We start from the raw sequence: 15,347 nt of genomic DNA, 5'->3' as shown, positions 1-15,347 counted from the left end.
AACATAGTACAAATATTATCTCTCTAAGGTTATAGTTGGTTTAATATTATTATTTCAGCATTGCCATTCGAATTGGCAATGCCGCCAGTCTTCTGGGCACACTCCGGCAGGGACTGTACAATTTGTAAATTAAATTTTATTTTGTTATCATCTTTTTTCTTTCTTTTTTATAAGTAGTTTTAGTTTTAATTAGATTAAATAATATAAAAATGTAATTATAACTCAAACCTAAAAATAAACAAGGCTATACGTATTGATAGTCATTATTACTTTTGCATATTCGTACCTTCTTCTTAAATTTAAGAGCTAACTCTTATTGGTGGAGTTAAATGGAGCTTCCTCCATTCATCTCTTTTCTCTATAAATTTTTTTTTGCTTGCTGGTATGTTACAACGTTTACTTTTTGCTTTATTTGATCAAAATATATGTATATCAAAATATTTTATTGTTGGTCCCCCTTTTCCTTCCTCACTTTCCAGTAATGTTTGCCTTCTACTATAGTTCGTGACGTAAAAAAGGTTGAATAGAAAAAAATCACAAACAAAGAAGTGTTATTCAGATTAAGAGAAGAAAGAACCATTTTTAAAGTGATAGAAAATGGGAGAGGGACAATGATATAGGTTATCATACCTTATTGTAGTTAATTATTTTATCATTGTAGTTAAATATTTTGTCGCAGAAACCTTTATTAGAAGTTAACCAAAACTTATTATGGATCTGAGTAAAAAAAAAATAGAATTAGACGTGTGGTTCCCAGCACCAATACAAAAATGAATAGGACCACTCCATCTCTCTCCCATGGAAGTCGTAAAAGGCGACCAAGGCATATAAACTTGGGATTATTTTTTAGGCGATGGCCTAACAACCTATCACTGTTTGAATCTCAATTCTATCATTAAGCCACATAGCTGAACGTAGCCATTCAGTCTTTAAAGACTGTTGGCTCTGTCTGCCCCGCAAGGGATATAAACGTGACCACATGTATACAAAATACAATTAAGAATTGTTTCTGGTGGGTTTATTAGTTACCCCTGTGATCTTATCATTATACAATTATAGATATACAAAACGATAACATCACTTGTAAGAGGCATAAATAAGAGGTAATAAATAACTTCAGATAAGCTAGTGAAACCGATGATAAACTTGTTTTGTATACTAAACGTCTGACCGCAGATTTGGCCGCGCCGTACACGCCTCAGACGACGCATTCGCATTATTTTATACTAAAGGCCGCCCGCGACTTCCTCCGCGTGGAATTCCCGCGGGAACTCCGGAGCCTATATGTTATTCTGGGTCTTCAGCGACCTACTTACCAAATTTCATCGTAATAAGTTAAGTAGTTTTTGCGTGAAAGAGTAACAAACATCCATACTGACATCCTGACATACTCACAAACTTTCGCATTTATAATATTAGAAGGACTAGTTATTACCCGCGAATTCGTCGGACTTAAATAGCTTTATCTCCCTCCTGGCATTAGTCCCGATTGCATCCTCACCTGTCTGGAGAGGAGCCCGGGGGATGCCTTTGACCTCGATCCTAGACTGAGCGAGTCAGGTTTTTAAACGAAGCGACTCCCATCTTACTCTAAGCAACCTTTGCAGGTAAACCTTACCCGTATTGGATCCATGGTAACACATCCAGTTGCCTGAATGTGCATTTCTGCGCATCACGCATATCACGTCTATATCCCTTGCGGGGTAGACAGAGCCGACAGTCTTGAAAACATTGATAGGCCACGTTCAACTATTTGGCGTAACTATAGAATTGCGATTCAAATAGTGTCAGGTTGCTAACCCATCGCTTGAAAGGAGACAAACAGACTTACACAAAATATTTATAATACTAGAATTAGAATATCTACATACATACATATAATCACGTCTATATCCCTTGCGGGGCAGACAGAGCCAACAGTCTTGTAAAAACTGATAGGCCACGCTCAGCTATTTAGCTTTAAGGTTGTGCTGTGCTGTGCTTTAAGGGTGACAGGTTGCTAGCCCATTGCCTAAAAAAGAATCTCAAGTTTGTAAGCCTATCCCTTAGTCGCCTTTTACGACATCAATGGGAGAGCGATGGAGTGGTCCTATTCTTTTTCTATTGGTGCTGGGAACCACACGGCATAAGAATATCTATTTGGTTATTATACCTGAGGAGCGACCATTTCCACGAGTGCGTTGCAGATAAGTCTGCGTTCACATTTAAATTGATATAAGTCTTCAGAAAGACCGTGAATAATTTATTTATCTTTTATCTAAACCCCAAGTGAAGCGAACCTAAGGTTATGATAATATATGTAGATACGTGTGTGTGAAGTTGACGTTGTTGAAGATAGAAAATGCTGCAGTGCAGTTTGTTACCGTTTCTTTTGCACTGACGCCTTGGAAGCGGCAGTAAACTTAGTTTTAAGTAGGTACATAATTCAATTGACATCAACCAATGTTGTGGAACCAAAAGATTTGACAAATATTAAGCGATATGAATTAGTATCCTATAATAATGAATTTTTTTTTTAATTTGAGTTGAATTCGAATATGTACAAGTACTTTAGATTGAAGATAATCTTTATTCTACGATTTTGTAAACTTATCTGTAAAGTCCTGACTCCGTAACATGACACGCGCTACTCTTTTTTTATCGCGCGAAAAACTATCGCTGTTTATCAGAATTTTTGATATTTTTGATGGAGTGGTCCTATTCTAAAGTGCTAGATGCACGGCGAGGAGGATGATGATACATACATACGGTCACGTCTATATCCCTTGCGGGGTATACAGAGCCAACAGTCTTGAAAAGACTGAAAGAATTGACAGGTTGCTAGCCCATCGCCTAAAGAAGAATCCCAAGTTTGTAAGGCTATCCCTTAGTCGCCTTTTACGGCATCCATAGGAAATAGATGGAGTGGTCCAATTCTTCTTCTTTGGTTCCGTTAACCACACGGCACTTTGATGATGATCTTACATATATATTCAGATTTCTAGTAAAACCCTCATTAATACATCCCGCTGAACGTGGGCATTTCACTTCGAGATTGTTGGCTCTGTCTACCCCGTGACATATGAAGACGTGGTATATGTTTCATTTGTAAGTGTGAACTCACGCTCAAATAGACATGTAAATTACTAAAATAAAAAAATAGGTCTAAATGCCGTAAAAATTACTACTGGTAACACCTGACTAGAACATCAAGTTACACCGCTGACATAATACGCTACAATAAATAATTAAGGTGCACTTCGGAACGACGCTTCAGCATGTCTAGACAAGTTACTATTGATATTATAAGCGTTAACATATAATCACGTCGGTACCTTTTACGGGGAAGATAGAGCCAACAGTCTTGGAAATACTGATAGGCCACATTGAGCTATTTGGCTTAATGATAGAATTGAAATTCAAATAGTGACTGGTTGCTAGTCCGTCGCCTAAAAGAAGAATCCCAAGTTTATAAGCCTATCCCTTAGTCGCCTTTTACAACATCCATGGGAACGAGATGGAGTGATCCTATTCTTTTTTCTTGGTGCCCGGAACCACACGGCATAAATTATTTAATTGAAATTTGTAACATTTTATGAAATGTATGCTCTCTGTACGTGTATCATTACAAAGAACTTGATTATGATGATGTATGGCGTCCAGCATATTAAAATAAACATTAAATAAAAAGAATCAAAAACATAATAAGACAGGAACCCATTTCAGAAGTTTAGTAACAAAATATAGTATTTATTTACTATTTCATTTACACAGAAAATATCGAGACTGATAAACACAAGAAACAAAATTACAAAGGTTCTGCTTATTTCAAAAGAAATCTCTTCCAGCAGTCCCGATATAGGAGCCATGATGGAAAGAGTGACAGTCTTAAGAATTGTTACATATATACATACATACATATATACATATGGTCACGTCTATATCCCTTGTGGGGTAGACAGAGCCAACAGTCTTAAAAAGACTGATAGGCCACGCTCAGCTATTTGGCTTAATGACCAAAACCATTATGTGTACCATTGTAATTGTTGTTTACTATTTTTGTAATGATAATAAATAAATAAATAGTATCTCGTAACGCAAGTCTCGAACTTACTTCGAGGCTAACTCAATCAGTGTAATTTGTCCCGTATATACATATCATATATATATATATATCTTTGCAATTTGTATTGTATTGCGTATCCACCGAACTACGCAAAAAAAAACTCGACGCAAATCAATATACATATATTATGTATGTGTGTATGTATGAGTAGTCATACAATGTCGGCGAGATCGGAACTCCGGCGTTCCAACCGGCAGCCAATGAAAACCGGTCTTCATTCTTAACCCACAACAAGTCAGCGACGCGCGTGTTAAACTTTAAAACAACAGTGTTTACTCAACTTGAATATTTATTGCTGATAAAAACATTACTTTGGTTGGTTTGTGCGCCAGATTCGTCTATTTGGATGACTGTGAGGTTAGTAGTTTCTATTTTTGAAATAGATTTGTCTGTGAAATATACGTACTCGTAAGAATCCATTAAATTCTTAATTAATATTCCTTTGCCTGGATTTAATGTCGGTTACATCCTTAACTCTTTGGAGGGGAGCCCGGACTTCGTCTTTTGATCATTTGATTGTTTTTTTTATTTAATAACTAGATAAATATAATATAAATAGGCTTATAAACTAAGGATTCTTCTTTTAGGCGATGGGCTAGCAACCTGTCACTATTTGAATCTCAATTCTATCACTAAGCCAAACAGCTGAACGTGGCCTATCAGTTTTTTCAAGATTGTTGGCTCTGTCTACCCCGAAAGGGATATAGACGTGATATTTATTTACATACAAATAAATAAAAAAAACATAGTTTATTTTTATGTGTTAACGCTTTGTTGGAGTTAAATTAAAACTAATCGTAATAATATTCTGTGGGAGGTTAGCCGATAGAAAAAGTCTATTTTTAAATATCTACGAGATCAAAAGTAAATACGAAGTTGAAACGAGGTATATTTTTACCACTATACATTCTACATGATTACCTTTGTAGTTTTTTTTTAACTCCATCATTAAACTATCCAGCTATTATCATCCAAATATGGCCTTCGAGTATTGGCAGTTGACTCTGTCTACCCAGGAAAAAAAGGTTTGCATACATACAAATAGTCATGTCTATATCCCTTGCGGGGTAGACAGAGTCAACAGCCTCGAAAACACTGAAGGCCACGCTCAACTGTATGGCTCCATGATGGAATTGAGATTCAAATAGTGACAGGTTGCTAGTCCATAGCCTACAAGAGGAATCCCATGTTTATAAGCCTATCCCTTAATCACATCTATGGGAATGATATATATAGAATAGAAATTCTAAAGTGCGGAAAACCACACGGCATTGGTAGGTTATTTTTGTCAGTGATGAAATTGGAATTGAACTCTTAACCCGCGGCTGAGGCATTGTTATTTATGTACCTATTGAACCAAATTACTTCGTACGACCAAATGACCTTGTGGAAGTGAACAATACAAAGTTTTTTTTGAGATAGGTATTAATTTCGTACGTACATTTAATCACGTCTTTATACCATATGGGGTAGACAGAGCCAATAGTTTCGAAAATATTGTAGGGCCACATAAATACACATACATACATATGGTCACGTCTATATCCCTTGCGGGGTAGACAGAGCCAACAATCTAATAAATAAACACTTACTATAAATCACGTCTATTTATTTGTAGCTCTTTAAATCTCTTTCCACACAGATCTTTTCACGGACAGTATGAACATTTTACTAATATTGCAATTTGGTTGTTGCAACATGTTGCAATGCAACCACATTGCTAGGTAAATTAGCAGTTTGCAATGCGATCGTGTTAAGTCGCATGCGAACAGATTGTAAGAGTACATACATACATACATATAATCACGTCTATATCCCTTGCGGGGTAGACAGAGCCAACAGTCTTAAAAAGACTGATAGGCCACGTTTAGCTGTTTGACTTAACCTGTCACTATTTGGATCTCGATTCTATCATTAAGCCGAGCAGCTGAACGTTCAGTCTTTTCGGAACTGTTGGCTCTGTCTACCCCGTAGGGGGATGTAGACGTGACTATATGTATGTAGATTCAAATAGTGAAGGTGGCTAGTACATCGCCTAACATAAGAATCCCAAGTTTATTAGCCTTTCCTTTGATTGGCTTTTACAAACTGCATAATTATTTTTTCTTTGCTTCCAGACCGGAATTGAAGCTTACACTAATGTGTGCCTTTCTCTCTCGCACGATCGCCACCATATCTATGTATATATTTTTTTGACCATGGTCAATTTTTCCACGCAAGCTCGTTGTTTAAGACTCTTGACCTGACCTTTCGCATCGATCGACTCAGAACATTAGAGTTTGATCGATGTATGTACGTTCGTCTCGGCCTTCCTACACCAAAACATAATGCCTATGATTAAAACCTACCAGATTATCGATAACTAGCTGTGCCCGCGACTTCGTCCGCGTGGAATAGTTATTTTGGGCATCATTGAAGCTCAAGGATGAGTAATTTTCCCCGTTTTTTTCACATTTTCCATTATTTCTTCGCTCCTAATAGTTGCAGCGTGATGCTGTATAGCCTAAAACCTTCCTCGATAAATGGTCTATTCAACACAAAAAGAATTTTTCAATTCAGTTCGAACAAACTACTTCAGCTTTATAATATAAGTATAGATTAAATCGACATTCATATTGTATAATCCTAAGACAACATTTATCGATAGAAAATCCATAGACTCAACCTTCTCACCACTAAGGTTTGCCTTTGACCATGGATCCTAGACTTGGTGAGTCAGGTTTTTACACGAAGCGACTTCCATCTGACCTCCGCAACCTTTGCAGGTAAACCTAATCCTTATTGTATCCATGGTTACACATCCAGTTGCCTGAATGTGCAGGTTTCCTCACGATGTTTTCCCTCACCGTAAGAGCATTCAAACTAATGCACATAACTTTGAAATACATACGCTTGTGTTTACAAATTTAATAGGCATACGTTATCTCAACTGATAAAGACTATCTAAATCTGCCTATCTAGACTTAAGCCTTGTCAATTCCAGCTTATATTCGACCAACCATGACTTGTCTAAAATAATTTTTATAGTACCTTGATTATTAATCATCCTTCTAATATTATAAATGCGAAAGTTTGTGAGTATGTCAGTATGGATTTTTGTTACTCTTTCACGCAAAATCTACTGAACCGATTACGATGAAATTTGGTATGTGGCTAGCTGAAGACCCAGAATAACACAAAGGCTACTTTTTATTCCAAAGTACCCGAGGGATCAATAGGGTTTCCATGCGGACGAAGTCGCGGGCAGCCTCTAGTGATAAATAATAAGGAAAACTATGTTATATTGCTGAGTAATGTTATAATTTTGAAATTATTCCTTCGTAAGCAGTTAACCTCTGCACGCCCATTTTGCATATATAAAATCACGTCTTTATTCCTTACGGCGCAGACAGAGCCAACTATCTCCGAGACTGGAAGGCCACGTTTACTTGTATGTCAATCAAGGCTTATAAACTTGGAATTCTTCTTTGAGCCACGTGTTAATATTTGAATCTCTTTACTACCCATACATTATATAACATCGTTATCAGATAAGGGGTCTACCCAAGCAGTTATATTGTATTCTCTACAGCAAGGATTAAGTACATACATACATAAATCACGCCTCTTTCCTGGAGGGGTAGACAGAGACCACATCTCTCAACTTGCCACGATCTCTGCATACTTCCTTCGCTTCATCCACATTCATAACTCTCTTCAAGCAAGCTCGGCGGTTTCGGGTACTTTTGACCTGACCCTTTACCTCTCCTCCTCGCGTCGTATACCTCATTGCTGAGGGTCGTGACTCCCCCGCCGAATCACTTTCTCCTTGATCTCTTCCTTCCACCCGTTGCGATCCTTTGCGTCGTGGAGGGCCTTATGGAGATCGGTGTTTAGTGACGATCGGATTTGATCCGACCATCTTGTAGGGCTGCGACCTCTAGGTCTTTTTCCGTCAACCTTGCCTGTCACCATTAGCTGCTCCATGTTGTGACCGTCTTTCCGTGCAATGTGGCCGAAAAATTCCAGTATCCTGCGGAGACAGGTGGTGGACAGTCTCGTTTTGATTTGGAGTTCACGCAGGATAGATGCATTGGTACGGAAGGCAGTCCAGGGTATCTGTAGCATCTTCCTCCAGCACCACATTTCAAAGGCATCTATGCGGTCTCTATCAGCCTTTTTCAGGACCCATGTCTCGGCGCCGTAGCTAAATATGGAGAAGACCAGAGTGTGGACAAGTTTCTTTTTTGTCTTCCGTGAAATGCTTCGGTCCCTCCATATCTTTTGTAGTTGAGACATGGCATTTTTGCCCATCCCTATTCGTCTCCTTATTTCCGTCTCACAGGATCCCCTGTCACTGATGTTGGCCCCCAGGTAGACAAAGTCATTGACGATGTCTAAGTTGAGAGCATTCGTCAGTTCAAGTCTTCCGGCACGATCTACCACCATTAGTTTGGTTTTGGCGTGGTTGATTTTGAGACCTAATTGCAAACTGATGTGCTCAATACGGGCAAGGAATTCCACCATTTCGCTTTCACTTGCAGCTATTAATGTGGTGTCGTCTGCGTAACGAAGGTTTGTCAGTCTGGTGCCACCAACCGTGACTCCGCCGTCCCAGTCCTCGCAAGCCCGCCTGATGATGTATTCTCCGTAAACGTTGAAGAGAATCGGAGACAGGATGCAGCAACGCCTTTAGCAAAACTAAATGGCTCCGATGTGCAATCCTCGATTTTGACGATGCCTTGGTTATTTAGGTACAGCGAGCGGACAAGCGCCACAAGATGTTGGGGCACTCCCAGTTCTCCCAGTATATTCCAGAGGTCTGACCACACGACACAGTCGAAGGCTTTGCTGTAATCGATGAAGGACAAGATGATAGGTACGTTGAATTCGTAGGCTTTTTCGATCAGCTGGCGTATGTTTAGGATTTGCTCGCGAGTGCCCCTGCCCTTAACAAATCCCGCTTGCTCTTGTGGAATTTGCCAGTCCAGGAAGTGTCTAATTCTGCTGTTGATGATATGGACCCTTTACCAGGACGTCCTTAATTTGATCAAGATACGTTCGTCTAGGTCTTCCCACTCCGACCTCTCACTCTCCTATTCTTTTTGGTCTCAATTACCATAATTGGGTTACCATAAAATTATGCGTATTTGTATGTATTATATATAGATATATACTCTGTATATATTTTATTATGTTCTAACATTAATTTATCTTGCTCTGCGCCAACGCCGATCTCCTGTTTGCTTTCCTTCCACCCAAAGGTTGACTGGAAGAGATTGCTTTAGCGATAAGTCCGCCTTTGTACCATCTATATCTGCTTTGTGTTGTTTTGTATGTTTTCTCTTATGGTGCAATAAAGAGAGTTATCTATCTATCTAATTGTTTTCCAGTGTGCGTCAGTTGCAATTTGACGGCCTCTGTGGCGCAGCGGTAGTACGCTTGTCTGTGACACCGGAGGTCCCGGGTTCGAATCCCGGCCAGGGCATGATGAGAAAAGAACTTTTTCTGATTGGCCTGGGTCTTGGATGTTTATCTATATAAGTATTTGTTATAAAATATTGTATCGTTGAGTTAGTATCTCGTAACACAAGTTTCGAACTTACTTCGAGGCTAACTCAATCAGTCTAATTTGTCCCTTATATATTTACTATATTTACTAGCGTCACCCCCATGGGCTACAAGTGGCTGGTGCTGTGGTCCCTGTGGGCGGCGCGGCTGGTGCGGCAGCCGACGACGCCGGTGCTCGTCGGCTCCGGCTGGCTGCGCGGCTCGGTAGCTAACGATGGCTCCCATGAAGTATACTATGGAATACCCTATGCTACTGTCAGGGAGAGATTTCAGGTATATAGAAATGTATATTGGTTTTTTGTGGTCCCTTGTTATATTAACTTGTGCCGTGTGGTTCTTAGTACTTAATTTGTTTGTTTGTTACTAGCTATTGCCCTCGATTCCCTCATTCAGGGTGTCAGCTTATCCCCTCAGTAGGGAGGGGGATATTGTCGTATACCTCACACATCTTAAAAATCCGAATTAAAATCAGAGTAATAGCTTCCGCGTGATTCGAGTACGACCATACAGACAGACAGACAGACAGAAATTCTAAGAATCACATTTTTGGTTTCTACTGGATATGGAGGAAATATAGTATATTTCGTCCATATCGATCATTCAATTATCTAATTTTCATGGTTGCATTCCAACCAATAACTCTATTAACTACTACATACATACATACATATGGTCACGTCTACATCCCTTGCGGGGTAGACAGAGCCAATAGGCTTGAAAAGACTGAATGGCCACGTTCAGCTATTTGGCTTAATGATAGAATTGACATTCAAATACTTACAGGTTGATAGCCCATCGCCTAAAAAAGAATCCTAAGTTTACAAACCTATCCCTCAGTCGCCTACTACTACCTTTAATTGCAGTTACATTCAGTCTTGTCAAACTGATTTTCATGGATGTATTTCAATCAATAATTCTATTAACTACTAATAGAGGAAATTGGATTATAGTTCGCTAGCAACAGGATCTGAGATACTGCTATCGAGTCACTAGACATAATCATAGACAAGATAATTTTTATTATATTGCTTAATGATGACTAAGGTTTTAAAACTGAGCCCTTTGCAATTAAATATTAACTAGCACACCGCCCCGGCTTTACACTCGTTACAAACATAGTGTATAACAATTGCAGGTAGTGTACCTTTTAAACGAAAGAAAAAATGTATTTTTGCCATACGTACATTTATTAGCAGCTAGGTATTGTGATTTTACGAAACGTATGTGCCGTGTGGTTCCTGGCACTAATAGAAAAAAGAATAGGACCACTCCATCTCTTTTCCATGGATGTCGCAAAGGGCGACTAAGGGATAGGCTTATTAACTTGGATTCTTTTTTTAGGCGATGGGCTAGCAACCTGTCACTATTTGAATCTCAATTCTATCTTAAAGCCAAATAGCTGAACGTGTCCTATCTGTTGGCTATTTCTACCCCGCAAGGGATATAGACGTGATTATATGTATGTATATATGTATAAATATTATTCACATATGTAAGAAATGTATGTTAATGAACTAGACGATGATCATATAAAGATAAACAAAGTACTTTCAATCAAAGTTACATTCAGCGCCTAGTCGTCTTATCAAACTAAATTTAATGGTTTTATTTCAGTTAATAAAATAGATCAAATTGGATTATAGCTCGGTAGCAACAAGGTTTCAGATACAGCGGTCACGTCACTAGACATTATCATAGTCAAGGTTAAGTTTACGATTGATTAATGATGACTAGGATCTGAAACCTGATCCTCTTGTTGCGGAAAATGAATTTAAAACACTAGCGGATAATAAAACTTTTGAACAGTAACATAATTTTCATGATCGGTTCATTATTTCCGAAGATCTATTAGATAACAAATAATCTTTACGAACTTAAATTCTGTGTAATGTAAATGATGACATTAAAAACAAAAAACCATAAAAAAAAATCATCACCAAAAAATATAATCTATTCTACCAAAGCCAGTAACACCATAAAATTTACAGCAAATCTCTGAAAGCGGTAACTAATGTACTAATAATTGGTTGTCCACTTTTCTGACCGCAAACCGCCATTGTCATCACAATTAGCTACCGAGACCTCATTCGGTTGATGTGGTGATTGCATGCTAGAACATGATATAATTCACGTGCTGTCAGATCGGATATAACATTGAAGACATGATTCACCTCATTTTTAGATATAAGTATCTAATTGTTTTATACCATCTTATGTTCTCTTATAATATTCGGCATGGAATTTTTAAGTATTGTTGACGTTAGAATTGCCATGAATTAAAATTTGGTTGTTTTGGGAGAGATACTCTGAATTGTACCGATGTCTAAATAGTTAAACCAATATTTATCGATCGAGTACTCTTAAAAACTAAAATAAAGGAAGGAAAATCGAATAAAAATCTAAATTAACACGAGACACCCAGGTTTGGGTAGACATGAAATTTCTCGTTATTTAACAAAGATATTTTTATTTCCATCTACTCCATACCAATTTTGTTCATTCCAGGGCCCAGGACCAGCTCCGATTTGGGAAGACACTTTCGAAGCGGTCAACGAACACATTCGATGCGCTCAAAGATTTACAAAAGACTCAGTCAAAGGCACGGAGGACTGTCTCACCATAAACGTTTACACTCCTCTACAAAAACCTGATAAACTCTACCCTGTCATGGTATTCATCCATGGCGGTGGATTCAGAGACGGATCTGGTTCACCTTTCATCTACGGAGCAGAATATTTGATTGAACATGAAGTTGTTGTTGTAAGTTTTAACTATAGACTTGAAGTACTTGGTTTCCTATGCTTAGGTATTAAAGAAGCACCAGGAAATGTCGGATTGAAAGACCAGGTTGAAGCTCTTAAATGGGTTAAGAGAAATATCAAAGCCTTTGGCGGAGATCCTGATAATATAACGATTTTCGGAGAGAGTGCTGGCTCGGCGTCTGTTATGTATCATATAGTATCGCCAATGTCTAAAGGCTTATTCCATAGAGCTATTTTACAAAGTGGATCTGCTATTTCTTATTGGAGCTTGCAAATGGATCCTTTGAAAATAGCTAGTCAACTTGCAGAACAAATAGGATACAAAACGGTTGATCCTTATGAATTATACAATATATTTAAAGATCTGCCAGCAGAAAAATTACTTAAGGCTCGTGTACCTAGAACAAAAGGAAACATGTTAATATCTGAAAACATTTTTGTGCCGTGTGTTGAGAAAAAAATTGATGGTATCGAACAGTTCTTGCCTGATACTCCGTACAATTTGGTTGTTAATGGTCAGTATTATAAAGTTCCTGTGATTATAGGTCATAATAACGCTGAAGGGTATATGTTTACTGCAAGAGAGAACGAGACAATGGTTGCAAACATGAATATTTATGACGCCTTGCCAAGAGACTTGATGTTTACAACTGAGGAAGTTAAAGTCGCTACTGTTCAAAGATTCAAAGATTATTATTTAGGTGTTAATGAGCTTACAAAAGAGACGTTACCAAAATTCTCATTCTTCCAAGGTGATGCCAGTGTTAGTTACCCATCAATATTTACGACAGATCTCTTGCTGAAGAGTTCTGGTAAACCAGTGTATTCATACAAGTTTTCGTATGATGGGTGGATGAATGTAGTTAAGTTTTTGTACGGATTCCGCTCGGCGCCAGGAGCGACTCATGCTGATGAGCTGTTTTATATGTTCAAACTGAAACTGCCACTAGTCACTGCCTTTATCGAGAAGAGAATAATCAAGCAGATGACTACGATGTGGACAAACTTTGCAAAATACAGGTAAGTGTAAATATACTCGTAGCAAACTTCTCAGATATAGTTTAAGTTAATAAATGATACCTTTAATTTTAAAGAAATACCAGATTTTTAATTTTAATGCAATTATCTGATGAAACCATGTGTCTTCGATAGACACATATTTACCTACCTACTTCTCGGTGAAACCGCTGGACCTATTTTCATAAAATTTGGAATAAAGGTAGTTGAACGCCCAAGTCAACATAAGCTACATTTTAAAACAAACATAAACACGAACAATATCCAGTTGACAATGACTTTATTTACAAGTTGTCGATCCCAGCACATCGGCTGGCTAAGGTAGGGAAATCATTTCTGATTAATTGTATAAGATTTTATAATAAATTACCAAAAAGTGTTCTTGAAATGAATGATAGAAAATTCAAACAGTATATAAAAGTTGAGCTTTGTAGGAAAGCCTATTACAGCACGGATGATTATATTAATGATAAACATGTGTGGCCCGAGCTGGACATAATGGCCTCTTAAATGCTTGTGTATTTTTGACATGATCTTGACATAATTTGTACAGTATGTACATATTTTATTTTATATTTATTTTATTTGACGAAATATTCGTATTGACATAATCAGTTCTACATTCATACATGTTTTTTAATGTAGACAATGTGCATTCGTCCACGATTTAGATTTAAGAGATCTATATTTGTAAATTGACGTCCTATGAAAATGCTGCAGTGTAGTTTGTTCCGCCGCTTCTTCTACACATGCGCTTTGGAAGCGGTAGTAGTTATAATTAGATTTAAGTTATGTGACGTCAATAAGTGATACCTTGTATCCAATTTTGAAAATAAATCTATTCTATTCTATTCTATTCTATTTTCCAGTGACCCAACCCCAGAAATAACACCACTGCTGCCCATGAAATGGGAGGCTGCAAGGAATAGAGATCCTAAACTCTTCGTCATAGACAAGAAGTTCTCGATAGAACCTCTTTGGTACTCAGAAGTTATGGTATTTTGGAATGAAACCTACACGAAGTACAGAAGAAAAACGTAACGCGAACTTGCCTTTTGTAAATATGGTTACAATGTATCTTGTCCATAGAAAGACTGAATTTATAATTTTCAACACAAATAAAATCATGTTATAAAGTTATATTTTGATTTTTTTGTATCTTATACATACATATAATCACGTCTATATCCCTTGCGGGGTAGACAGAGCCGACAGTCTTGAAAAGATCATTGGACCACGGCTAGCTGTTTGGCATAACGAAGATTGTATATAGGTATGTATGTTAGAGGTAGGTATATGTATAAACTTTTGCGTGATATAATGCATGCAGTCCTCAGGCCGATGTAAGAGATCTATCATCGTAGACGTAGGCGCGTGCGCACGTGCAAAATGCCACGTATTCAGTATGCTTCGAGCATATAATACAAACCTTCATATTTAATCATCATTCTAACAATTGTGCCAGTTGAAACCCCAGAAATAACAGAATGAAATGAAAGGCTGCAATGAAAGATGATCCTAAACTCTACGTCAAGAACAAAAAGTTCTAAATAGAACCTCTTTGGTGCTCCGAAGTTATGCTATTTTGGAATGAAACCCACAGGAAATATAAAAGAAAAGCATAGCGTATAAAACGTTTCTAAAAAAAAACGTACTGATGCACGTTTTTTTTTTTCAAATTTTATGCATACATTTTTGCGGGAGTGATGATTCGGCTTGACCGCCACCAAAGGGAAGATCTTCCACCAGGCTAGGTGTTATGCCTGGGGAACCGCGCGACAGACGACGTTGAGTCGGAGGTTGTATTAAGCTCGAATCCGTGAAATCTTTGTAATCGCGATTTAGACTAATCGCTGCTATTGGCTGAGCACGTCATGTTGTGTGACAGTAGTGATGTCGCCACAATTTAAAAA

At 37.9% G+C, this 15,347-nt stretch overlaps 1 protein-coding gene across 1 annotated transcript; it reads left to right on the top strand.

The window, feature by feature from the left end:
- The first annotated feature begins 4,303 nt into the window (after positions 1-4,303).
- Positions 4,304-14,574, top strand: LOC106136601 (esterase FE4). Its single transcript, XM_013337203.2, has 4 exons — positions 4,304-4,462; positions 9,748-9,928; positions 12,161-13,437; positions 14,304-14,574. Exons 1-4 carry the CDS (start codon positions 4,452-4,454, stop codon positions 14,473-14,475), a joined length of 1,641 nt encoding a protein of 546 aa, XP_013192657.1. The 5' UTR covers positions 4,304-4,451; the 3' UTR covers positions 14,476-14,574.
- The last annotated feature ends 773 nt before the right edge of the window (positions 14,575-15,347 follow it).

This window comes from Amyelois transitella, chromosome 19 (genome assembly GCF_032362555.1).
Source record: "Amyelois transitella isolate CPQ chromosome 19, ilAmyTran1.1, whole genome shotgun sequence".
NCBI classification, from domain to species: Eukaryota; Metazoa; Arthropoda; class Insecta; order Lepidoptera; family Pyralidae; genus Amyelois; species Amyelois transitella.
Note: the sequence above shows the minus strand (reverse complement) of the source record. Positions and strands in the feature narration are given on the sequence as shown.